Source organism: Apodemus sylvaticus, chromosome 1 (genome assembly GCF_947179515.1).
Source record: "Apodemus sylvaticus chromosome 1, mApoSyl1.1, whole genome shotgun sequence".
Taxonomy (NCBI): Eukaryota; Metazoa; Chordata; class Mammalia; order Rodentia; family Muridae; genus Apodemus; species Apodemus sylvaticus.
In genome coordinates, this window is record NC_067472.1 from 76360781 (window position 1) to 76388673 (window position 27893).

General features: G+C 46.0%; 1 protein-coding gene across 1 annotated transcript in view; it reads right to left on the reverse strand.

Moving 5' to 3' along the window:
- Window positions 1–17930: 17930 nt before the first annotated feature.
- Plpp4 (phospholipid phosphatase 4) overlaps window positions 17931–27893 on the reverse strand; it is a 133719-nt gene continuing 123756 nt past the window's right edge. Inside the window, exon 7 of the mRNA XM_052174599.1 lies at window positions 17931–18472. Within this exon, the coding sequence (XP_052030559.1) occupies window positions 18273–18472 (200 nt within the window). The 3' untranslated portion in view covers window positions 17931–18272. The remainder of the gene's footprint in view (window positions 18473–27893) is intronic.

The window sequence follows — 27893 nt, forward strand, 5'->3', positions numbered from 1 at the left end:
ATCCTAACCAGCTTTTGGGGGAGAGAGAGGGTGGGATAGGGAGGCAGATCCAGTATGGGTTCTTCATAGGCAGTTAACATTAATCTACTTTTCCTTCACAACTTCAAGTCCAGATATTTTCTGGCTATATTCAATTCATCTTCAGCTTAAGAGCCAAGTGTGTCAATACACACCTAGAGGCCCCTCGGGACTTATTAAATCAGGATTCAGAGATTCAGAGTTGCTAAACCCAAATTAATTGCTGCAAATTCCATTGCAGGCAGCCTGATGGGATGCAAAACATTAAACCAAATCCTTTTGTGGTCTCAAGCTCAGAGAAGATGTATCTATGCATCTACACACCATAGCAGCTGGGTCTCAGGCCTGCTACCTGCAAGCAAGGGCACAGCGAAACCTCAGACCTAGACCTGATGGAAAGGAGATATTTGTTGGGCGTATGAAAATGCTCCGTGGCTAACTCTCGGGTGGAGAGAGAGCAGCCAGAGGCATTTGTGGGAGATCAGGGTGGCCATGGCTACCTCCTGGGAGGCAGAGAGAAGGCGAGGAAAGACTTGTCAGTTATAAAAAGGGGAGAAGCTTAGCTTCAGGGAGGAAGGTGTGGGAGCCAGACAGCCTGGAATTTTAGATTGTCAATGGGGGACTTGAATATATCTTACAGCTACATGCTAATAGAGACCTAGAGAGCCCATTTGCCTGAGGTAGGGGGAAATAAAATTTCCTGGTAGACAGAATCCCATCTCACAAGTTTCTGAGGAAGGCTGAGTGTTTCTCAATCTTTCTGTTTATCCTGTCAGAGTCCAGCCTGAGCTGAGTCCAGACAGACATTTTGGACACTGTCAGTGGCTCTGCCATTTGGGGGACTTTGCAGAATTGGAATCTACCACTGCCCATCCAGATAGCTTCATTATGTCCACTGGAAGCTTCATATGGAATTGCTGTTAGATTTGGGGATAGCAAATCCAGTGCAGAACCAGAACCAGGACTTTCTGAGTTCTCTTTATTTATGTGCACCAGTGTTTTGCCTGCCTGCATCAGTGTGCCTGTGAGAAGAAGGAAGGGATGAGATCCTTGGAACTTGAGTCACTGACGGCTCTGAGCCACCATAGTTTCTGAGACTAGAAAACAGAACCCAGGTCCTCTGCAAAAGCAGCAAGTGCTCTTAAAGGCTGAACCATCTCTCTAGCTAGGTAACTAGGATTGTATCTTCTTTAAAAAGACCAAATTCCAGCATGGCAGCCCTACCCACAGCAACTAACAGTCCCACTTGTTTCCATCTGCTAGCAGCTAGCTTGTATCTGTTGCTCTTGTTACTCTGTGACTTTCTCTCAGGCTCATTTTTCATTCTTTAAACAAAGTTTGTATTCTGTTCCCACGAGCTTTCAGGTCCCTCCCCTAGCTTGGGCAAGACACACATTGACACTCCAGTGACCCACATTTCTGATTAAGAAGCAGCTCCAAGAGCAAATGCATGCTGTTCAGAGACCATGTATCAAACAAGAAGCCTGACACCCAGGACAAATAAGTCTACAGAAGCCAGAGCAGAACTGGCTGGCTAGGCAGATGGACAGAGAGGACAGGCAGGGCTTTTCTGGCCAGGAAGTTGAGGAAACAATATAGTTAAGGAAAGAGTTGGGATTGAGGGAAGCCAGCATTTCCCTACTGTGAGACAATTTGACTCACACTCCCCAGCCCCTGCCAATCACTCCAACTGGTCTTTCTTGTTATACAGAAGAGGAGCCATTATTTAAGAGCTCAGGGGGAAATACTGTGAGGTCAGCTGGTTTGTTAAATGAAGGTTAACAGCTGGGGCTGGAGAGAACTCAGCCATTGAAACTTGAGTAGGTAGCTGAATGACACATTCCAGTTAAAAGGGAGAGGACCTGTTGAAGCAAGCAAGGTGGCCAATGTCCTGAGGGACAATGTTCAGCATTGAGCTCAAGCCTTCACACATATGTACGGGCTTATATGTGCACTCCTGAATACACATGGACACACACACACACACACGCGCGCGCGCAAACAGATCAATTTGCAAATGCAATGTGATCCCTTCACTTCTCAGCTTTGGAATAAGTCATTTTGAACTGTGAGTGATATGTTTTGTAAACAGCAATAATGTGGTGGGAGAGTATGTCTTAGTGGCTCTATAATGAGACAGCTCCTCCCCCATCCCTGAGGTCCCATTGGGCATGAGAAGGGGGGTTGAAAAGGGAATAGAGGCAGAGAAAGAGAGGAGACAGAGACAGAGAGAGGGAAGAGAGAAAGAAGAAAAGAGGCTGGCAGCCAGGAACACATGGGGAGAGAAAAAGATGGGAGGGAAAGACAGAGGTCAAAGAAAGGCCAGAAAAGGGGGGAGGGTCAGAGAGAGCTGGAGAGGCCAAACAGTCCTTGAATAGCAAGCCAGGCTCCTACCTGGCTGCTGCTAGGCAACTGTTGGGCGGAGCCTAGAAGAAATGCCAAGAGTTGAGACCAAATAAAATCTTTTTAGCATTTATGTAACCTATCAGTACTAAGGACCTGATGGATCTGCATTGGTATTGGGGAGGGTTCCAGATGGGGATAATGAGGGCATTCTTGGTTTTTGAATCTTTTTTTGTTCTTTCTCATGGTGGACTTATTTACTTCTTAGTTCACCACCCAATCTCTATTCCACTCCAATGTCCAGGTTGTTTTTCATTTAACTAAATGTTTCCAAGCAACAGTGAAACACACACATCTAGAAACAGAAGCACTACAAGCTTTCATGTCTGTCCACAATCAAGAAACCAGTATCAGATCCATTTCCCCACTGCAAATTACAGCTTCCTGATGATGTATAACCACCATTCCTGAGGGAAGAAATAACAAGGTCAACTACACGAGGTGGCCGTGTACTAAGGGCCTATGGCTGACACAAGTCTTTTAAAAGAAGATAAGTTTGTTTCAGTTCACAGTTCAGGGGATACGAAAGTCTATCAGGGTGGGAAAGGCACTGTGATGGTAGAGAGCTGCGAGCTCACATCAGTAGATCAGGAAGAGAACAGAAAGAATGATCATGTGCTTTGTAGGCTCTGTTCTTTTCCCTTCCTGCCCCATCTGAAAGGTGTACCTCACCTCTAACTACTTAGTAATATAAGGACCTTGGCAAGCAAAGCTAATGTTAACCTAGAGTTCTTCTCTGAGCACCCCTCAGACCTCAGTGCAAAGAGAAGCCTTCCCAGTGAACAGAGCAATCTTTAGAAGCTGAGGAGAGACACTGGGGTTGACAGAAACTGAGATAGCTTTGCAGAATAGCCTGAAAGAGAGGGAGGAGCTGTGCAAATGAAGAGCTCTGGAACTCCACCTCAATGTCTCTTAGAGACTCAGACTCTAAGCTGTGTATTTGTAGGATGAAACCCCAAGACTGAGCAAAAACTGCTGCCTAAGAGCTGCGAGGTATAAATCCACAGGACTCACAGCTGGCTGGTGGATTTTCACTTTTAACCAGCCAGAGGAGAGAGTATGTTAACTACTTAGGGAATGTAGCAAAGACTTTATGAAGGCCATAATATTGTAGTGAGACTAAACTCTAGGCTACTTACTATAGGACCCCTAAATAGAATTTGAGAAAGAGCCTAAAAGAATGAATTTGATCATCCAATAACTTAACTACTAGTATAAATCCAATTGTTTAAAGAAAGGTGTCAAAATCTAGATGCTCAATAAAGTAACATTTTACAAGGTCTAGGATACAATTTGAAATAAATGTTAAGCCAAGATGTAAATTCCAGTGCTCTGTAATCAGAGGGAAAAGGAGTGTGGAAACAAAGACTGAGATCCTGAATCCTGGATTTATTTTTGTCCCTTATCCAATCCTCCTTTTAATTAGGAATTGATTTTAGCTCTGTCAACCTGTCTCAATATGAAGTTACTGTTTATTCCCAGATGATGTTCTTGACACCTAATTAACTAAGCATTTACCAAAGCTCCTCAGATGCCTGCTGACAGCTACTGCCTTGAAAGAGCCAAGAGCCTGGGCTTGCCTGGATTAGATGGGAAAAATACATTGAAGATGGATTCCTTCCAGAGAGGTCATTTGCCCATTTCCTCTTTAGCCCCTGTAGCCTTTGTCCCTTTGTCCCCAGGCTGCACTCCACATTTACCTACTGTGACCACAAAGCCAAGAAAGCTACAGAGTAAACACTGACTAACTCCCACAAGACAAGTGGGGACACAGTGGGCTTCGTTTGAACAGTGCTCTGCTATTCTCTGTGATCCATGGGGGATTGTGACAAATTGTTTCCTTTTCTTTAGTGAGCACATTAAATGTTGGTGTCCCAATATTAATTCAACAGCTATGTTTTTTACTCATAGCACACAGCCCTCCAGAGCCTGCAGAGTCCAGATGCAGAATGGACATCTCTGTGACCAGGAGGTTGGATGTGTTCTGTGTTCTCCATCAGAATTGATAGCCTGGGGACATATGCTGTGTTGTTCTATTTTTTAAAGTCCAATTCAAATGAGAGTTTTTATTTTAAGTATGCAGATCCTTGCTTCCAAAGTGAGTATGTGGCATGCTCTCTCTCTCTCTCTCTCTCTCTCTCTCTCTCTCTCTCTCTCTCTCTCTCTCTGTCTCATACATACACACAGACACACAGACACACAGACACACAGACACACACACACGCACACCATAAACATGTATACATAAAGCCCCACCAAAACACATACATATACAATCCTTTCCATAAACACAAACCCCTCATACACATATGCCAATGCACATACCAACATACCAAAACATAATCCACACACATGTCACATGCACACACACACACACACACACACACACACACACTCCATCCCCCCAACATGGCTCATTATGTGTAGTACTGTATACGAAAGTGACAAGGAATCTGGGTCATGCTCTGACTCTGCTGGCACCAAGTTGCAGGACCTTACTATAGTTACAGATGTTATTATGCTGTGCGTCCAGAGTTTAGTTGCCCCCTTCAGACCTCTTATGCATGTCCCTTTGTGGGTGACAGTGTTCTGATCCACAATGACCCTGTACTGAGGTCCTGTAACTGTTCTACCATCACAGAATGCTGCCCAGAGACAGCAGCACAGGGCTGCATACAGGCACTAATTAGAAGGGAGTTGGGGTTGATAGCCGATGAAGGGAAGCCAGTGATTTAACTCTGCCAGCTCTTCGTCCCTATCCCTGTGGGCTTTCTGAGGAGGAGCAATGGCCTCCTCATGAGTGCAAAGCATTCTCCAGGCGCATGCTCTGTTGTAGCTACGATGGTTTCTGTCTCTTCTGGACTCTGCTGAAGCCATTTGTTTCCAGGTGGCTTCAGCTTCTTCAGGGATGCCACTAAGGCTGCTGTTCTGTCTCCTGGAGTCAGTGTGAAGCACAGAAGCCAGTTCTCTGGCAGTCTTAACATTTCCCCAGATGTCTGGCTTCCTCTGTCAAACATGCCACCTGTGTGTTTGGTCTCTGCCAGCATGGCTCCAGACGGGAACTCCCCACCTCACTGGGAAGCCCATTTCTCTAAGAAGAAAGCTTAAAAACGAACACACTCTCTCTTTACATTTTGGTTCTTTCTTCCTTTCACTGTGTAAAAAACAAGTCAGCTGGGATTTCTATACCGCAGCATTTGATATGCCTCTCCCTGGTGCAGCCCAGGCAAGCAGGCCCCAAGCCTGGCCTCACAGCACTGACAGTGGCGTTGACACAAACTTCTGACTGTCTAGCTTTCTGTACCCATTTTTGTTTTTTCCTTCTTTCCTCTCTCATTACCTCTCCTTCCTCTCCTTCTCCCTCTCTCCAGCCCTTTCTCCTTTCTCTTTTCACTCTCTCATTCCTGTTTCCCTCTCCTCTCTGTCCTTCCTTTCTTCCTTCCTTCCTTTTATTCAAAACATACAAGTTGGAAATATTGCTCAAGAACATTAGTGCATGCCTTGAGGAGCCTCTCGGGTGTCTTTGGAAGTTCTTAGAAGGAATCTGATCCTAGCAATGGTTTATTTTTACTCCATAAAATAGAACTGTGGGTCCTCCTTACTGCAGAGCTGGGGAATGAGTGACTCGGTGTCATTTCTGCCCTCGGACGTCAGAACCAACTGCAGCCGCACCTCCGCTTTCCATTTCACATCACAGCTTTTTCTTCTGTGCACAAAATGGAGCCGAGACTCAAGACAGCTACTCGACTGCCCACGGGTGACAAACAATGTGGATTTAAAGTATCTGATAAAGTAACTGATGGGAGGAAAAACACTGCATTGTCACAAGGCTTTCTGGCTAGCGACCCAGGTTCCCACATTGTCTAATGCCTGGATGTTACCTCTGAAGGCACATGAAGCCCAGCGGTTTCTGCCAGATAAGTTGGATTACTTTTCTTTTCGTTACTAGATGTTGGGAGCCAAACGTCTTGCTGTCTGCCAACAGGTGGATATGTCACTCTAGACAGGAAGTGTTCTAGTCTGCTTTCTGTCTCTGTGATAACTACTATGACCCAAAGCAACTTTGGGAGAAAAGGGCTTGTTTTAGTGTATTTTCTGTATGTCCATCATTGGAGCTGAGACACAAGCTTGAAGTGTAAACCATGAAGAAATGCTGCTTTCTGGCTTAGTTCTTGATCTACTCAGCTACCTTTCTTATATAGCCCAGGCCCAACTGGCTAGGGATGGTACCACCAATGGTGGGCTGGGCCTTCCTGCAACAATTAGCAATTAAGAAAATGCCCCATAGACATGCCCAGAGGACCATCTGATCTGGGCAATTCTCCATCTGGGCAGTTTTCCATCTCATCTTCTCAGGTGACTCTAGTCTCTGGGTAGTGGACAAAAGTTACTCAGCACAGGAGACTGCTGCTATAAATCTTCTAGAGAAACTTTGTACAAAAATAATTTACAAATGGGATTTGAGGTGTGTCACTATGGCTTGAGCTGTTGATGGAGTATTAACTGGTCTTCTCCTCCCTTATATTTCTTCACCCCACCTCCTGCCAGGTTCCATCAGAGGAAAAGTGGGTTTAAATGTTTGTTTGTTTGTTTGTTTATTTAACGGTTTATTTATTTATTTATTTATTTATTTATTTATTTATTTAACGGATACTTGGGGGAAATTGGACTTCCATATCCCTATACTTTCTAAAATGACATAATGAACGTCAATGACAGGGTAACATCACAGCTCTGAGCCAGCAGAACAAATTGCCCGTTGCAGCCCAGCTGCGCGCACAGAGTCTCTCACTGATGAAGGCAGCCTCAAGAATGCAAACCGATGCGCAGCAGCACTTAGCATTCAGCTCCGCAGCCATCACCCAGACTGCAATGCGGTGTGCTAATGAGGGAGAGAGCCGAATGCCAGGAAACCCCGCTGTACAGGTTCTAAAACCAGCTGGATGCCCTGAGAGCTGAACGTGGACCTGGGGTGGGGAGAGGGGGTAGAGGGTAAGAGGTGGGGGTAAGGGTGGGGGTGGGGGAGGAGGGCACAAAAACCCCGGAAGATGTGGAGCTGACAGAGTGTACAGTGGGGGCAGGTTCCCGAGCATTGGGGGCGGGGGGGAGGGGGCGTGAACACACTTCTGCCTCGAGGACCCAAAGCTAAAAGTAGTCCCGGCTCTGCTGAGTCCCGTGGGATGAAAGATCTAACTACATCTGATCAAGGAAAACAGGGAATCACATCAGTTCAAACAGCTGAGAAGCCAAGGTCATAGCTGTCCGTTGGCACAGCTGGGTCCAGAACCCAAAAGAGACCATCTGTTCCTTCCCCCAGTATTTGAGCTCTGGCCTTCTCCCTGTTGGCTCTGTCCACAGTTGACAGATCTTTTCCAGCAGTTAAAAGGGCTGAGCTTTTCCAGGTCCCATTCTAGCCTCTGGACCCGAGTCTTAGCAGCTCTGATTGGTTACCTGCAAACCACATGGTCATCCCTTAACCTATCACTGACATCAAAGAGATGTGATCTCCCTATTGATTGGCTTAGCTAGGTCACATGCTCACCTCTGAGGTTGAAGTGAGGTGAGGTCGGCAGTTACTTTCTGGTGAGTGGGAAAAATGATTAATTTCCCCCTAGAAAAGTTGAAGTTTATTAAGGTTTAAAACACGTCAGACAGCAAACAGGATCATAGCCACCTTAGAGTAACCTGCTGAGGGAGCAAAGAGAGCCTGCGGATGGATGGCTGAGGGCTTGGAAATACAGCACTGACCCGTGGTTTAGTCACCTTTCCAAAGCACTCCTCACGGTTGGTGAGACATCAGGGCTCTGTTCCTGCCAGCTGCCATTGTAACGGTGCCATTGTTGAGAAAGGACAAGATTAGCAAGAGCAAACATAAATGTGTTTGCAGTCATTGTCAGTCATATGTCTTGGGGGCCCATAATGCCTAATTACATACAGTGGTTGATGTTAGAGTTTTTACTTATTTTTAAGTTATGTGTGTAAGCATGTTTCTGAGAAGGCTTATATATGTGTGAGTGCAGGCACCCAGGAAATCTAGCACAGGCCATGGGATGCCCTGGATCTTGAATTCCACAAGGGTGTGAGACACTGGATAAAGTTCTGGGAAATGACCTCTGGAAAAGCAATGAACACTCTTACCCACTGTTACGGTTTGTATATGCTTGGGCCAGGGAGTGGCTCTATTAGGTGATGTGGCCTTGTTGGAGTAGGTTGTCACTTTGGGCGTGGCCTTTAAGACCCTTATCCTAGCTTCCTGGAAGCAGTATTCTGCTAGCAGCCTTCAGATGAAGATGTAGAACTCTCAGCTCTGCCTGCACCGTGCCTGCCTGGGTTCTGCAATGCTCCTGCCTTGATGATAAGGACTGAACCTCGGAACCTGTAAGCCAGCCCCAATTAAATGTTTGTCCTTAAAACATCGGTCATGGTGTCTGTTCACAGCAGTAAAACCCTAACTAGAACACCCACTGACCCATCTCTCCAGCTCTGCCTTTAATTAGTTTTGATAGATTGTAAGTTTTTGTGTTTTCTGCACATGCTGTTAACAATGAAGCCACTGTTGTGGTCTCCAGTGTGAACTTGAAAGTTGAAGACATTAGAAGGTTTTAGAAGTGTCAAGAGTCATCATTTCCAGATTTGTTGATTCTGATGATGCTTCTCCAAGTGTCCTTAATGTTGGACTAGGAGAGGCCATTCTGAAAGTCATAGGTATCAAATGGAAGCTTTTTTGAATAGAGGATTCACCAACAAGGTCATAGCATTGTCTTCCTGCTGAGCCTATGCCAGTGTCTTCCTGCTGGAGTCTCTGAGTTAGTCTAACAGACTCATGGCATTTCTCCCTTTGAGAAGTTTTCATGAGGTAAGGCTTCAGTATGTGACTATCTCAGATGACAGAAGAATAATTGTGTTTATAAATCAGAGGTATCTGATGACTAGTGTTGAGTGGAAAAGAGCAGGCCTAGCTATGACTCACTTCTCAAAAGTGAGTAAGTACTCTGACATCAATGAGCATAGAAGACGGGGGTGTCAATGAAGGCTCCACCGCCCCCATGACACTGCCTCTTGTCTACTCTCAGTGGTAGAGGAGTATTTATTCCAGAGATATTTCTGCAACATTTCTGGAAGCCCCAGTGAGATCTCCTTCACCATAGCCCTGTGGTGAAGAGGGGCTGCTGCTCTAAGATCTATCAACACAGCAAAGGCCCCTGGAACTGGGAAAGATATATCCTAAACAGGACTTCAGGGTTCCCTTCCAGTGGACAAGGGGACTGTGAGACCAAGGCCTAGAGTCTCTGAGCCAGCAAAGGCTAGATCACCCTGCAGGACCTGAAGCCTTGAAGGTATACCCAGGTTGCACTGGTCCTCAAGGAAAAGGCCTTGATGAGATACTCAGCTGGATTAGTCTTGGAAGAAATAGACAGACTAAGAATTTTATAGGGATGCAAAACTTCTAAGTGAATGGTGAATGACTGTGCAGTGTTCCTACAGCCCCGTGGCTACAGGATTTGATTGGGCCTCAACCTGCAGATCTACTGAAGCCCTTTCAAATGAACAGGCACTCCCACTCACAGTAGGAAGTGACCAAGCACAGGGTTATACATGTGGCCCTAAGGAAAGGCCTCTGAAATTGAAATTGCCACGCAGTGTCAGGCCAGGCAGGTACCTGCTTGAGGGAGAAGCTGGTCTGACCCACATCACCCTATTCACCACACAGGGTTAGGCACAGATGAACTCCCCCAGCTCCTGGATAAGGAACTTTTCTCACCATGGGATTTGCAGAGTCCTGATGTGAAACTCACACAATCCCGCAAAGACCTTTAAGCCAGAAGTCACCAAGAAAATACCCATTAATTTCCCTGGAGGGTGAAATCTTGCCTGTGATGCTATCTAGCTACTGCCACCAACTGCCAGTGCCAAATGGTATCAAGGTAGTTGCAAGACCACCTGATCCCATCCTTCCTACTGCCACTGAGGAAAACGTCAGGCCCTCCCCTTATTCAAGAAGGTGACAGCTATGTTTCCTGACCCTAAAGCTGGCCAGAGGCTTGCCAGAAGAGGAGGGAGAGACCCTTCACAATTATGGAGAAATTATAAAAGTGATTTTCTCCTCACAGTCTGATTTAAAAATCGAACTGCTTCCCAACACAGGTGTGGAACTTTTACCAGTCCTCAGTGACCTGAGATGAATCCCTAGGACCACATGGTAGAAGGAAAGAACAGACCTCTCTGCCTCCCATGCACAGGTGGTAGCATTCCCACACATTAAACAAATAAACAGTACAACAGAAAATAACATGGCATGAATTCTCCCCATCAGAATAAGAGCTCAGATTCCCAAGCTCTCCTACCCTATACTATCCCCTATGAATCCTGCAGCCTCCGTGTCAGTTAGGTAGGCAGCTGGCACTTGTCTGGTGTGACATAGACATTTTGGGCCTCCTGCCCAGTGCTGCCTCAGGAGCTGGAAGTCCTGACAGTGAGTCTGTGCTGAGAGTGTCCACTCTTCCTCCTGCTGTTGCACATAGCTTAGGCTTAAACTCCAGGCCTATGTGACATGATGGCTTCTCAGTTCACACGTCTTAGAACAGAAGGCAGCAAAGGGCTTATGAATGTGTTTATGTAAGCAAGAGACTCTGTTAAGATATTAGCTTCCTTTGAATTCTTTGTAGAGTCAGATGAGCCATTTTTTTAAAATTATACATGATGTGTGGGTGTGGGTGAGCATGTACACGCCAGTATATACCTGGGTAGCTCAGAGGTTGATGTCTGGTCTCTTCCTCACTGGTTCTATGTCTTAATCTTGATACAAGGTTTCCCAACTGAAACTGTGATTTGCTGTTTCAGCTGGACCTGCTGGCCATACGGTCTTTGCCTTTTTCCCTGTGCCGGGATTACATCTGTACAGTGCTGCTCCTGGATTTTATATGGGTGCTTGGGATTCGAACCCAGGTCTTGGTGTTTATGCAGCAAGCACCTCTAGGCCATGAGCCAGCTTCTTTGTTTCAGGATCTTCTCTGCCCTTCTGCTTTTGTTCACTTCCCACTTCCTGGGGGGCATTGCAATCTCTAGGTGAGGACTGCCATAGCTGTCAACTGGATTGGATGCAGACTGGCTGACTGTGGAAAGCTCACCTATGAGGTATGTCAGGGAGGGTGTGTCTAGAGGGAGTTAACTGACAAAGGAAGACCCATCCTGAGTGTGGATGCTATCCCTGGGAAAAGATCATGGACAAGAAGACGGAGAGTGTGGCACCAGTATTAATCTCTGTCTGCTTCCTGACCATTGAGTGTGGATGCTATCCCTGGGAAAAGATCGTGGACAAGAAGACAGAGAGCATGGCACCAGTATTCACCTGTCTGCTTCCGCTTCCTGACCATTGATACAACGCGATCCACTGCTTCAGACTCCAGCCTTTGTGTCCTCTTGTGCCCTTCCCCAGCCTTGAGCTGGCTGAACAGACCTTGATTGTTTGCCACAAGGGCTTAACGACCCAGGTGGAGTCATCTGTCTTGGTTTCACATGCAACTTCCTACAGGAACTTAGAAGAATAGACTTCCTGCTGAGCTTGCTTTGCAACGTAATCCAGCTGAAACAAAGGATGGGGTCTGTGGGCTGGCCCTATATAAAAGCAGTGCTGACCATTAAACTTGGACACTTGATCAGAACCTTGTCTTGACCTCATCCTTCTTTCGTCTCCCCCCATCCTTTTCATTTCCAGCTCCGCCCCCTTCAGGTAAACCCAGTTCATCCATGGCCACTGGAGGCCTACAACCTCCCCACCCTGATGAACTTCAGCGTGAAAGCCAAAACAAACGTAAACCACCTATGCCAAGCATTCTGTCACAGCAACGAGGAAAATACAACACAAGGTCTCCTTGAACTGTGACAAAAATGTACATAAATCAAACCTGGTGTTATCTTCCTCCACACCATAGGACTTGGGTTATTGGTTGGTCTTCTGTGGACCCCAGATCCTTCTCTTTAAAGTGTTAAGCTGCTGAATTGTCCACTAAAATAGGAAGCGTGGGCTTCTCCTCATCTTAGGTCATTCGGTCTTTCCTCAGCACTGAAGACCCTAGCACCCTTTGAACTATGGGTGTCTATGGGGGTCTGAGAAGAGAACTTCAGAAACCACCTAACTTCCCAGGTCCCTTTATTTTCTTTAAATCCAGTGAACTTTGACCTATTGTCCCCACCCAACTTCCACTGGCCAGGCAAGGAATTGGGGCTTACTGACTTGGGGGTCCGTCTGCATCTGCAGTGAAGAACATTGGGAAAACCTAGTGCTTTCATTCTTTGCCATTTTGCTCATTACCAGTGATGGTTAGCTCTTTCAACTTGATACAACCCAGAAAGCAGTGTCTGTTTCTGTCACTGTCACCAGTGTCTCTCAATGTTCACACTAGAGCTGATTGTGAAATTGGCCATTGGCTGCTTCTGTCTCTCTGCTTCTCAGGCATACCTAGTGTGACAGCTACTGTCACTTGGCAATTTGACCCAATCTAGGATTACCTGAGAAAAATTATCTCAATGAGAAATCATCTAGATTGTGTAGGGAATTATCTTAATTGTGTTCATTGAGGTGGGAAGATATACCCACTGTGGGTAGCACCACTTTCTAGGCTAAGAATTCTAAACTATGTAAGAGTTGATAAAGGGAGCCGGACATGGTGTGCATGCATTGATTCATGGCTTTCTGCTCTTGACTTTGGATATCATGTGTCTAGCTGCTTTACATTTTAGCTGCCTTGAGCTCCCTGTACAATGATGGAATCTGGAATTATGTGAGCCAAAGAAATCCTTTCTCTTTTGAGCTGTGTTCATCGGGGCATTTACCACAGCCACAGGACAGAAAACTGAGACATCCAGCATCTTCCCTTCTGTGACCTCAGCCTGCCTGCTGGTTGTATCCCTGCCCAGCTCTAAGCAGTTGAGGACCTGGAGAGGGGGGAGGCCTCGAGAGTGGGACAGCACTTCCCCTGACAGAACTCTGATCCTCCTTCAGCAGCAAGTGAAGCCCAACCAACATGCCAATAAATTCTCCTGACGTTCATGGATCCACTAATGAGTGTGCAGAATTATTTTTCCATCTTGGAGCTATCCAAAGAATAAAAGGCATGACTGTAAAAAAAAATAGCTATAACAGTTTCAAAGGTCTTTCTTATTGAAATGACAAAGTGGAGAGGTTTCTCCTTTCTCTCTCTGGATAATGAGATCGCATCCATGTACTTCAGTGATGTCTCTCTCTTCCAGGGGCTCTTTGTTCACAAAAGAGCTGGGCGTTCAGTGTTGGGGAGGCCGATGCAGTTCCAGAGCAGCCTGCCAAACTCAAAGTCAGAGAGACACACCCACAGAGACGCTGAGAGAGGGATTATGGAACCGAATAACGCTGATATGCGGTCATGGAAAGAGATAAGTGAGCTAAAAGTCATCTTTGTGTTCTGTCTGTCATGCCACAAACTGATTTTGAGTTAAGGCAGTTGCCAGACCATTTAGATGACTTAGATCAGTCTCCATCCCTTTGGAGGTCGAATGACCCTTTCATAGAACTATCAAAAACCACAGATATTTACATCATGATTCATAACAGCAGAAAAATTACAGTTATATAATTTTAGCGTTGAAAATAATATTATGGTTGGAGGGGGTCACCACAATATGAGGAACTATAGTAAAAGGTCCACTGCTTTAGAGGACAGACAGTTTCACTTGCCGACCTTTTTAAGGCAGCCAATCACTCAAAGGAATGTATTTTTTAATCTGTAGCCATCCTTAGTCTCCTGACACATCTTTGCAGACACTTGCTGTGCTGAATTTGGTTTCTGGAGTTGCTTAAAATCTAGATGGCCACTTCTTTACTTGGTCCTTCTGGAAAATATCCCTGGGTTTGTAGGTGAGTTTGCTCTTGGTGTGTGTGTGTGTGTGTGTGTGTGTGTGTGTGTGTGTAAAACAACAATAATTTTCAAAGAGAAGGTCATGAAATTGAGAAGAATGATCAGAGAAATAGAAGGAGAAAGAGAAGGAAAGGGAGAGGTGAAATGATATAAATACAGTATTCATGTATGAGATTCTTAAAAGTTTAAAATTAAAACCGCAGGTCATCCTCTAGGACAGGAGAACCGAAGAGGAAGCCACAGCAGAGCAGACACCTAGGCCATGCCTTTGGAAGGTAAACTTCACCTTTCTCTCTCAGCTCTCCGATGTCAGACACAAGGGTTCTGATGAAGTGCGTGCTTTTAGCCTCAGAATTCCCTTGGAAATGAATGACCCCAGGTAGGAGGCTGTCACAGTTTGAATGAGAATGGCCTCAATGGGACCAATGCTTGGTCCCCAGTTGGTGGAACTGTTTGGGAAGGTTTAGGAGGTATGGCCTTGTTGAAGTAGTGGCATCAGTAGAGCGTGGTGGGCTTTGAACTTTCAAAAGTCTGTGCTATTTCCAGTTAGCTTGCCCTCTGCCTCATACCTATAAAGATATAAGTTACCAGCTACTACTCCAGTGCCATGTCTGCCTGTCTCTTCCATGTTCTCCACCAAGATGGCAGTGAACTCATACTGAAGCTCTAAGTCCTCCAGTTAATCACTTTTTCCATTAAGTTGCCTTGGTCAAGGTGTTTTGTCACAGCAATATAAAGGAACTGAGAGAGAGCAGACTGAACAAGCCAGGTGAGAATGTTATTCAGCAGTTAAATGTGCACCTTCTGAAGAGAGACTGCTAGATTCAGATCTGTGTTCTCACTCCAGTGCTGTGTGTGACAGCCAGGCTCCTGCATGTTTCTGTGCCCTTTTTCCCTTCTCTGTCACACAGGAGATAACAGTAGCACTTTTCTCTCCATGCTGATCTGACTATGACAGGTAGCCCTGGGAGGTCCTTGAGGTAGCCTGGACACAGAGACAGTGTCAGAGAGTGGCAGCTGCTGCTTAGGTCATTTCCTCCTTAAGCTCAGAAGCCTTCCAGAGTCAACTCCCCTCAAGTCAACTCTGGTGCCCCTGAGGAGTCCTGTGCTGTTCCTTTGTTTGAACTACCAAGCCTTCGTCCTTCCAGGAGGATAGGTACCGACTGAAGGGAACCAGGCCTCTATGGACAAGGCACAGGGTGGCCACTACCATGGACTGTAGCAGTCTGGCGAACCTGGCAGAGCATCGTATTGTATGTGGCTGGGGTGGACAGAGTTCAACCTCACTTCTCTTAACATCTCTGGGGCACCATTTTTTCCAGTCCTTGCTTGTATTGACCAGCTCTGAATGTTCTCAGGACTGGAGAAGGGCAGATAAACTTCCTCAGGGAGGAAAGAAATGAAATAGGAGGACCCCAAAGGACCCTAGAATTAGGAGAGTATGCTCATGTTCTCTAGAATGCTGCCTGTATTAAGACAGTCCAACACTTTTCCAATATATAAGACTAAGACTGGTTGACCTGGGCCAGACTCCTGACTTTGAAAACTCAGGAGATCTGGCTGCACCAGGCTAGGCTTCCTGCCTGGCAAAATCAACCTGGAGTCACGGTATCTAAGCCCCCCTTCCCAGGTGTGTGCTTGCTGGTCCCCTTGGCTCCTGATACCCCTGGCCAACCATTCACTGTATTTCTTTCCCAGCCTCTCACAATGCCTAACCAGTGAGTGCAGCCTCTAATATGTGCTCCTTCCAGAGGAGGAGGAACTCTTATAGCTCCAGGGTGAACTCTGACCCCTACCCAGACTGAGCTCTAGCCACCCCCATGTTCAGAACAGATCAGGCCAAGAGGCACAAGTGTCGCTCTTCAAGCCACCTTATTTGTGCATCATGATGCTACAGTTCCTTCACATTAATAGAGTGTGGAATTAAACATATGGATCTACAAAAATGCCTGCCTTTTGTGAGCTGGCTTAGACCATTAATTACGGCTCCTAAGGATCTGGCTGCGTGCTGCATGCTATTACGTCCTTTGCAGTTTTAATTACATTCGAATCAAAGCTTTTACATGGCCCATTTTAGGGCTTTCAGTTTAATTATCAGCATTAACAATATTCTGTTGTTGCTTTACAGAGCCCTTCTGGCCATTTATCTTTAAATGTTAAGTATTTATATAAAAGGACACCTCATGGTCCAGAATTTTAAGTGGCCATCCACTGAAGTATAATTATTCTCCCTCTTCTTTCTGGCCACTATTGCAGAGCCAGGTTAAAGCTAGAATCAAATTAAGCTCAAGGTTTCAGGTTTTGAACAGTATCACTTTTTATTTTTTGGGCAGTTTTATTCCTGCCTTTGGATCTGAAAATTCTAGAATTTTCTATTTCAATTCAGATATTAATGTTTTTAAGTTTCATATGGATTTTATCTCTGGATTTAGAATCGTGTCTTATGAACTACCATGATTTTATTGTTATGTGCCTCATGTTCATTTTCTTTGTAAAAATACACATTATTCATTTGTGGTGTGTGTGTGTGTGTGTGTGTGTGTTGCCCGACTTGACAATAAGCACCTTTAACCACTGAGCTTTTCCACTGGCCCTTATGTTCATTTTCAGGTTGCTTGCGAATGTGGCTGTTTCAAGTTTTTGTTTTGTTTTGTTTTTTGTTTTTTGTTTTGTTTTGTTTTTTTTAATCTAAGCCTTGACCTGGATTGGAAGTTCATTAGGTTTTTCCCTGCCTCACCCCCACCCCTGAGCAATTGTATGGCTCTGTGCCAAAACCACAGCTGGAGAGAAGAACAGCTGGAGAGGACCACGTTGGGGACCGGAAACAGGTGTTACATGAGGGCTACGTGGAGCTTGTGACGGAAGTGTATGGTGATGCCTCTTCCTGCACTGCACATCCCAGAGCTGCTCAGCCGATGATTTAGACACATGAGTCTCTCAAAGCTCTGTCTGTTACATTAACCGCCAGAATATGACATTTTTTAGACATTAAAGACACATCACTTTGCACAGCAACCAAGCCCAGGGATCTGGAAATCTAGAGCAGAGTGAAGGGATTGCTCTCAGCTTTGAAAAGACCGACCTGGCTGGGAGCTCAGCCTGAAAAAGATCAATGTTAACCGGCTGTATCCGACAACAGGAGGAGCCCAGCTGAGACAGCAGCTCCTTCTCTTTTCCTCCTTCTCCCAGGGCCTGCTACAGTGATGCTTCCTCCCGGCCTGCAACTGGGCTACACTGCCATCAAGGACCCCTCTCAGGAGGGTAAGACACCTCATCGTCAGTTTGTACCTCCATCGCTGCCCTAGCCGATTCCACAAGGGACACCACAGAGCTGACTTACTCACCTGAGAGACAGTTCACTCCATCCTCTGTGCATTTTTTGCAAAGGCATTCTTGAAATACATACATTCAGAACTGGCTCCCGAACCTGGACTGCAAGGTGGCAAGAGTCCCATACCTAGAACCTGAGGCAACCTCCCCACACAGGCAGTCCCTTGCTTCCAAGCCTAGAGTGATCCAGGGACGGAGACTGTTTCTGGGCCTCACCGTAAAACCCATCATGGCGCCTAATAGCTTTTGCTGACTGAGGGTCAAACACCAAGTCTTCTGGGTGGGAGACTTTATTATGCTTCACAACATAAACACAGAGGAGGAGGGTGGGCGCTACAGCAAACACCTCAGATAAAGGAACCACTGGGTGAGCGCACATGCCCACCCTGCCCTTGTATCCTCCTTGTGCATGGGTCTCTCAGAGACTGGTCCTGGTGTCCCAACTTTACAAATCCGAAGTGTTGAAAGGAGACATAGAGAGTGGCAAGAATACCAACCACAGAACGGAAGCGGAGGGGACTTTAGAGTAGATGATGAGATTCACATTACAGGAAATCCTTTCCACTGTGTTATGACATCAGGGTCGAAGAATGAGCCAGGGGCTCAGCGTCCATTCGCCCTAGACACCCATCATACGGGGCCTTCGGTGATCCCTTCCAGGGGCAAGCTGGGTGCACTGTCGGCCGTAGGCCTCTCCTCCTTCTTCAGTGAAGTGGGCACTCTGAGGCTGACATACGGTTTGTGGCACGCTGTGTTGGCCAGAGGAGGATAATGCTGTCTGTAGCAAATATAGGCAAAAATGAGGCCAATCACTCCTCCAACAAAAGAATCTAGTCAGGAGAGAGGAAGTGGGAAAATGGTTATTCTTCCTTCGAGTAGTTAGCCTGGATTTCCAGAAAGTTCTTTTTATGGTCGCCCTAGAGATGGATGGCTTTCAGTTTCTTCAACCCAACGGCCACCCCACTCCTCTGGACGACCAAAGGAAAGAAAGCATGCTGGAGGTGCACATCGTGGTGGTCTCTACAAACTGTCCATTTTCTAGCACTTAAATGCTAAACACCAAGAAGTGAAACTAGTAAAATGGCTCAGTGTGCAAAACACCTGTGGAGAAGCCCGATGGCCTGAGTTCTATCCCCAGCACCGACATACAGATGGAAGGGATAGACGGAAGGGAACAGGCTCCACCACGTCATTCTCTGACCTACATGTGTGCCTTGATCCTACCCTTCTACACATAGATACTTTCTGAAAAATCAAGGACTTGACTCTACACGCCCTCCCATCCCCCACACACCTCTTTAACTCACACCTGAACATTGCATGAGCTCAGACTGGTATTCTTGATTTTTCAGAGTAACTGAACTCTGGAAGAGGAGTCCAAGCCATCTCTCTCGCATCTGAACACCCCCAGAGAGGCTGACATTTGGTTTTCCTAGTCCAGTCTTATGGGTCATTCGATCTTGCAGGTCTTCTGGTATCTGCCACATCATAAGTGGTTTCTCTGGGGTAAAATAAACCCTCAGAGGCCCATGGTAACTAAAACCTTTAGCAGTCTTTGAGACTTGGTCAACTCTTTAGAGATCTGTAAAAAGGAGCCTGACCCCTCTGAGGAGCTGTGGGTCTTTCCAAGATGAGGTGGTAGTGGCACAGAGCAGATGACGCAGTATAACTCACCAATAGGCAAGGATGGGCCTCAAACCCAGTACTCAGCTGCTCAATAGAGACCCCAGGAAGATACCCTACTCATCAACCCTCTGTGTGTGTGCTGCACACCCAAACTGTGTTGACCTCCCACAGTAAAAGAAACCTGGACCTCGGGTGCAGTCATTGCCATGCCCAGCTGACATCCTCTAAGGGTTCCACTCACATGCTGGTTAGCTTACTGAATTGTGTACACTACCTATAGGGTGTTAGAAGCACCACCATTTCCCCCAGTTAAATCCCATGGCTGTGAATGGAACAGGTCAAGATCTTGCTGTTCATAGCACAATTAGCAAATACTATGACCAAAAGCAACTTGGGGGGGGGGGGGAAAGGTTTACTTCAGTTTCAGGTTGTCATCAAGGAAAGCCATGGAAGGAACATGAGGCAGAAGCTATAGAGGAACAGTGCTTGAAGACTCAGCTAAAGACTTTTGTTTGGCTACCTATTTTATACAACCCAGATTCTCTGCCTAGTGAATGGTGTCACCCAGAGTGGGCTGGACCCTTCTACATCGATTAACAATCAAGATATTCCCCATATGTACATGAATACAGGTCACTATGATCTGGAACATCCTTTAATTTCAGAAAGCCTTTCAGGTGACTCTAGACTATATTAAGTTGACAGATAAAATGGACTAGCACACTATTTCCCTGAGTCTGCAGCCTATGCTGGTCTTGGGGATGTGTAAACCCTGACAGGTTCATTCTTGGCTTGATAACCATGTGACTTTCTGAGGTCCTGGTCTTGAGCATGCAACAGGCCTGTGGGATAAAGGCTAAATCCACCTTGGCTCAGAGTAGGGATAACTGCTTCCTCACTTCTCCAGAAACCAGACGCTGTGCAGTCACCTCAGCTTAAGTCATGCCAATTGCCTTTTACTTCCCGAGAGGCCACATTGAGTTCTTGCCAAAGCTTTGTATCTTTCCAGAAAACGAACCACTCTGTGTAACTGTGTATGTCTGCTACAAGTCATTGCTGGTCTTCTTAAGCATCTAGACTCTACGTTTATCTAGCAGAGTAATTAAAAGTTTTTTCCCATTTTAAAAAGTATTTAGTACATGAATGTGCATGTGTGCATGTGTATATATGCACGCCACAGTTACTGTTTGTTAGAGGACAACTTTCAGAAGGAGGGTTCTGAGGGTCAAGCTCAGGCTATCAGGCTTCGCAGTAAGTACTTTAATCTACTGAGCAAGTGAGCTTCCTGACCCTATCAAAAAATTTAAAGATGGGCACAAAATTTTGTATGTCAGTATCTTCCATAGAACCAACCACTGCTACTATCAATATTTATATGGGGCTAGTAGACAAACACAATCTTCTGTAACATATACTTTTAAGTTCTTCCTAATCTGCGATTCAGAACATGGAATTTTATTGATCTATAATGTAAAATAGGAAAAAAAAACAAGAATAAATAAGACTGCTTGTATTCTAGAAATTTCCGTGAAAAGCATGGATGCCAAGGGCATGTAGCCCGGTGTCCAGTAGCTGCTCTGGTGACCAAAGTATGGAGTCCAGTCACAACAGCTGGTGGTTATCCTTCACATGCAAATAGATGGAACTGCTCTTCTGCTCACTGGGACTACCACTGCTCCCAAGAACCAAGAAGGCCCTGTGTCCATCAGAGCTGCTCATGTGGCTCTGCCACCTACTCCAGCCATGTCCCCTTCACTCAATCTTTCTGCCTACCTGCTTCTTTCTTGGCTGCATACAAGCAGTTTCCATCCTGGACTAGTAATGGGATCCTTCTCATCCCTCTCCTATGTAGTTCCCTGTCATAGTTCAACACCTAACTCATTATCCTTTGTCTTAATCAGGGTTTCTATTCCCGTACAAAACATCATGACCAAGAAGCAAGTTGGGGAGGAAAGGATTTATTCAGGTTACACTTCCACATTGTTGTTCATCACCAAAGGAAGTCAAGACAGAAACTCATACAAGGTAGGAACTTGGAGGCAGAAGTGGATGCAGAAGCCATGGAGGAATGCTGCCTACTGGCTTGCTTCCCCTGGCTTGCTCAGCTTGCTTTCTTATAGAACCCAGACTACTAGCCTAGGAATGACATCACCTACATGGGCCCTCCAACCCTTGATCACTAATGAGAAAATCCCTTATAGCTAGATCTCATGAGGGCATTTCCTGAAGGGAGGCTCCTTTCTCTGAAATAACTCCAGGAGGAGTCAAGTTGACACACAAAACCATCCAGTACATCCTTGTACAATGAAACCTAGGTACACACCCTAGCAACCTCTCCTTACTCCTGCACTCACCATTTCAGTGGTGGGTGAATAATGGCAAATTTTTCAATGGTAGATGGTTAACAATAGGCTCAGAACCCCACGGGGACAAGGGCTGTGTGCCTTGTGCACTGCTGACCCCTCCACATTCAGCTAACATCTTGCTGCTCAGCAGAACTCAGATTTTTGAGGGAGGGGAATGCGTACTCAGGTTGTATCCTTAAGTGAGCCCCTTGCCCCAGTGGTTGTCTGTCACCCTGTTGGTTTGTGAGTATGGAGACTCACATGGCTCCGAGGAGGCTTTGTTGGCCTCCTAAGTGTGGAAGAATAACTTAAAAACAAGATGATTCTCATTGGAAAACACAAGATGCTGAGGAACGATCACTGCTTCGCATGTGTTACAGATGGGCGGAGTGGGGCGTCCTGCAGTCTGACATAAAGGCTTGGCCACACATACACGTGTCTGCTTGGCCCTGGTGGACAGCTGTCAAGATGGGAAGTGGTGGATTGCGAGATGCTAATGGAATTAAGCCACGGGCTTCAGGAACTAGCCGGTCCTCATCCATGCCCAGGGCCTAGTGGGAACACCTGGATATGGGTATGCACTCATTGGCTACTCTCACTGACCCAGGGATACCCGTGAGGTAGAATCTCTGAGACACTGTAGCCCCTGCCAAGGTGATTAAGTTCTCCTTCCTGAACCTTGGCTTTCTTATCTCTCAGATGGAGATGAGGTCTCAGTATTCTCATTGACCACAAGGATCATTTCTGCTACTATTTAGGGCATGTCACAACAGGACCTAAAAGCAGCTATCCCCACCCTGCTCCTTTCACGTCTTAGGCCAGTACTTCTGGTGGTTCCTTGATTCTTCACCAACTTTCTTCCTACCTAGTGAGCCAACAGTCAGAGCTATAGCCTCAGGAACATAGCCACATTTTTATAGCACTTTATTTTATTTTTAAATGAAATATTCTTTTAACAAAAGATTAATTGTGTGTGTGTGTGTGTGTGTGTGAAAGAGGAAAAATTACAGGATTCGTTTCTTCCCTTCCACCATATGTGTCCTAGAGAACAAATTTAATTGTCAGTCTTGGCATCAGGTGCCTTTACCCACTGAGGCATCTCCCCAGTCCTTTGTAGCATTTTAAATAAACTTGGAAAACATGTGTCAACCAAGAACCTATAAAGCAGTATATACTATGAATTTCTGAACAGAGCTTCAAGGCACAGGTAGCATCATGGAATGAAGCAGCAGCTCAAATGAAGAGTTTCCTCATATAATCTCTGGAGACCAGTCCATAAAACATGTTACAACCTTTTCTAGTTCAAGGTCCTTGTGCTGCACTATTACATCGCTTTATTATCTTGTCCAAGTTCAGAAAACCTTCCTACCGGGTGTTATTTTTATGAGCATCTAAAATAAACCACAAAACCTAACCTGCATTTGAGCCATTAACTATCAAACGGACCAAAGAGCTAAGTTTACAAATGACAGCGTCTGGCTTCTGGATGGTGCAGCATTTCAAGAGGAGGGTCATTGACTGAAGCCATCTAATAATTCCAGGCATATGCTTCCTGGGCTCACCGATGTAGCAGCATGTAAGGAACTGGTGATGCCAAGCTAGTTCCTACTGGATGGAACAAGTGAGAGGCCTAAGGGTGTGGGAAGCAGCAGAGACAAGGTGGAGTCTTCTCCAAGCCACAGTCACTCAGAGATGTGTTTATTACCAAGGTGTGAACACAAAATACCTTCCATGGGGAGCTTGTCATCAAGGGCTCAAGTAGCTAGTGTCCTTTTAATTAACTCACACTCACAACCTGTTGACAGATATCAGGCAAGGGAAATGCAGGTCTTCACTGGAAGAAAAAGCTACTTAGGACTGAGTTTCCCCCAGGTATGGCAGCATGCTCCTGAAAGACTCAAAAAATAAATGAATGGTTCTCCGTGTTGTTGGCACCCACATGCTGCTGTCTCCTTAATTAGCATTGATGTCAAATTTTCAACATGTATGCTTACTGTATGTGTATCAGGTGTTAGGTGTTAGAGTCAGATTTCTGACACCAGGCCTAATGAAGCACAGGAGACTCCGCCACCCAGAGTTTACGACCCTAGGGTGCAAGACAGAGACTGCAATGATGGCTCAGCAGTGAGCTGCAGGCATGGTGAGCGAATGAGTGATGGGGGCCTGAGAGCTGGCTCAGCAGTGTGACCTGGGCTAACCTGGAACACAGAGTTATGCCGAGGGCATGATTCAAAGGCTGAGACCTAAGAACAAGCAAATCTTATATAGGGACAGTAGAGGCAACGTGGGTGCTAGTGGTTTCCAGGAAGAAGGAAGGAAATGCATAAAGCTGCCAAAAGTGGAATAAAGGGGCTTGTCACACTAAGAAGCTGATGGTGGGCCATCTAATAAAAGGATTGTAGGACATAGGTCACCCATCTGGCTGCCATGAAGAGCGTTTCTCACATTCCTATATGTGGGAAGCCACTTTATCCAGCGCCATTGCGAGATGGCGCTGGCAGGAAAATTTTAGTCCTGGTAAACAACTCTGGCGCATGCGCTGTACGACCACACAGTGACTCAGCACTGGTATGTTAATGAGGTGCACCTTAGTTCTCCTATCACAATGCGACACGCCCCTAAGCGAGGGCTGCTGGGCTTTATAAGGGTGGCAAAAGACAGGCTGGGGCCTCCTGTTGGAGAAGAAAAGCAAGGTCCTGAATAAAGCGCTGCAGAGAAGAACCTGGTCGTGCCACATCTTTCCTTGCGGGGCGAGGTCAGGTGCGACACCTATACAGCTGCGGTGAGCCTTCAGCGTGGACCACAGTCCCACTTCTCCTCTAGGGTATCGTCTGTGCATCTTGCGGCCTCATGCCTTACATCCTATTTGGTACCCGTTTCCAAGTCTATCTGCTCAGCAGATGGCACCTAGGATCCTAGACAGCAAGCTCAGGTCCTTTGACTCAACAATAGTTTTTAATGTGTAAATGTTTGGCAAACATTTACACTGAACATCACACTGAACATCTCCAAAAAATACTCAACTGTCAACACCACCAGCCACAAAAGGCCATGCATTCCATGGCGCCTAAAACAGGCAAAGCCAGTGTTGCCAGGAGCAGGGGAGGGTGACTGCTAGTAGGTTTATGATGGCTGTACTGTTCTGAATGTGCAGACAGAACCCACTGCACTGTGCACTTCAAAGGGGAGAGCTTTACAGTGCTAAAGCAGAGCTCAATGGAGCTGTTCTCTATAAAATCAGAGGGAGGAAACCAACAGAGGCTGCTTTCCAATGGGACCAGAAACTGTGACTTTGAATCTAGCAACCTGAGAACTGTACTGTGCCTTTAAAAGGCACACAAACTAATCCTCATCTTGTGAGGTCAAAGGACAGGAAATGGCCGCACCAGGTCCTCCACAACCAATATGCTGAGCTATGTTGACCTGCTTCAATAAAACAAAACAGTATAGACAAAGGCTTCCTACTATCTCTTGGCAGGTTCCCAGGAAGATCACATCCATTTCTGTCACCTTGACAACATCCAACATCATGGTGTTCACTTGACTTTGGAGCTTGTATGCCTTGAGCTCCATGGCCGAGACAGTAGGGCAAAACCCAAAACTGAACAATTGCATCTGATCTTTTGATTGTTGTTGTTATTGATGATGATGAAGAATTATTTCCAGTGTTTCTCTAACTAGTAAGATTTCTGCTTTTGTGACTGAGTTTCTAGAAAAGAATATGTATGACACCAACCTACCTAGTAAACCCTAACTCTAACCCTAGCCCTAGCCCTTACCCTGATCCTAACCCTAACCCTAACCCTAAGCATGGAGGCATGGAGGCCATACTGCTTTACTGAGCCCACGGGCACAAAGAGGCATGACAGAATGAATATCTAAAATGAAAAAAATTAAAAATCTACTTTTAAGAGGTAAGAGCTTACAGAAAGTGTGGTTTATTATATTGAAATTAGTTGGATGAGTTCAGAGACAATGGGAGTATCTATGTCACCCTATCATATCTCAGAAATATTGGCTTTTGATCCTTAGGGTCTCGTCAGTCCAAGGGAGTGATGAAAGCCAGGGTTGTCTGTAGAGGAAATGGCTTCTTGCATACAGTATAAGCTACCCAGCCACTGCTTGGAATGTCATCATACAAGAGGAAGCCAGCTAAGTAAATGATGTTCTGGCCATGTAGTCTAACATGAAACCCTCTTCCTGCAGTGGGCAGGGTAGTGACAGGGGGCCACTTCTCTTGAAGTCCACAACTACTGGACCCAACAGCAACTTTCCTGTCTCATCTGGGCTCCTAGATGTTTCCTGTTTGTCTTTTTCTTCTTCTGTTAGTATGTTACAATGAACCTATGTTCCATGCGCTACCGTGGTATTTTCTTCACTCTCTAGACAACTTTCCCTCTTGCCTGGTACAGCTGAGGATGTTACCAGTGCAAAGAATGAATATGCCTAGTAAGAGGGGAGCATGTGTTATGCCATGTGCATGTTTGTGTGCACAGTGCTAAAGAGGTTGAGGCAGGAGGATCTTGAGTTTGAGGCTATCCTGGATTATAAAATGAGTTCTAGGGCAGCCTAAGCTCACAGTGAGGCTGACTCAAAAAAAGGCAAAACAGAAAACACAGGAGCAAGCTAGTCAAAATCATTCACCATATTTATTGAGCTGACCCACACCCTCTTAAAATATCTATCAAATTCTTAATCTTTATAAAGCTGTGGGTATTATTAGGAAACTGGGTCTTATGGTTTTGACATCACTGTGGAACCAAAGATGACCTTGAATTTCTCAATTTCCTGCTGCTGCTTCCTGAATGTTGGGATTACAGGTGTGTGCCATCATGCCCAGTTTTTATGTAGTATCGAGGCTAGAACCCAGGGTCCCGTGTGTGATATAGGTAATCAGGCTACCAACTAGCTACATTTGCAGCAGGAAGTGGGTTCTTCCTAGAAGTAACTAATGAGGTCATTGGGGTGGATCCCGGCCCAATATGACTGGTATCCTTATAAAGAGGGACAGTTAGGGCAGAGAAAGCCAGAGGGAGTTGATGTGAAGAGATGCAGGGAGAATGCCATGGGGGACAGAGGCAGAGCCTGAACAATTGGGTTTGAGATCCTGGCAGAGGCAAGGAAGAGTCCTGCAGGTTTCTAGGGAAGCTGGCTTGATGCCCAGCCTCCAGAATAGTAAGGCACAATACCGCTGTCATTCTAAACATCTGATATGTAGATGTTTGTTCCAGCAAGTCAAGAAAACTCCATCAGTACGTAGCATGTGCCACGCAAACTTCCCTGCCTATGTTAGATGGGTCAACCAGTGACACCAATCTGTTCATTTACATTGCATGCACAGCTGCCTTCATACAACGGCCATGGAAATGATTTATCTACATAAGGCCTATAGATAGGATTCACAGTTTGTCTTCTCCCTTGTTCTAGTGGATAGGACTAGACAATTGTCAATAAGCACTAAGTTAGTTATCAAAAGGTAGCACGTGAGTTAGGGTAGTGGGGCACAATATGAGGGGTGTGATGAACTGAAAAGGATTGTGGAGTCTATACCAATGTGATGGTGGAAGCAGGTTAGAGGGGAGCTAAAGAACCAGTGCTTGCCCACATCAAGGAGGAAAGCAGGCCAGCATGTGAGAAGCCAGTGCAAAGGCCCCTTGGTGAGGTGGGCCTGGAGAGCTCCAGGAGCATCAGGAAGCCGCAGGAGCAGGCCGGTCTGACAGGTGGGATCTTGCAGGTCACTGCAGGGTGTGGGCTATGGTGTTGAAGGAATAGAGTATGGACGGGGATTCCTGCAGGGACTCAGGGAAAAGCCTACAGGCTCACCGAAGGCTCACTGGCTGTAGCAAAGGGACATGGAAAACCAGCCGGGAGCACTGCAGCATTGGGGGAGGAAATGAATTCTAGAAACACATTCACCATAAAAGTGTACAGAAAACCACAGGAAGCGAGAAGAGAAGGGATCCCCAGAGTAAAGTGAAACAAAGTATCCATGGAGCAAGCAACCTCTTTCCTCAAGGAAAGCAGGCAAAAGTCCTGCCTGTCTGGTGGGCTCTGCATAGAAGGAGGGGCACCATGGGGCTTCAGACTGTTCCCATTCTTCTGAGCACCAACACCGACATGATGCTTATCATGGGCAGCTGGGCTCTGAGGTCCCTAAATAGCATGGGATGCTGTGAGCTCAGCCCTGCCACACAGGTAGCGGATGGATGGAGAGGAAATACATTCTTTTGGGATGGCATACTCTAAACAGAGAGCAGCAGGGCCATAGTTTGTTTGGCCC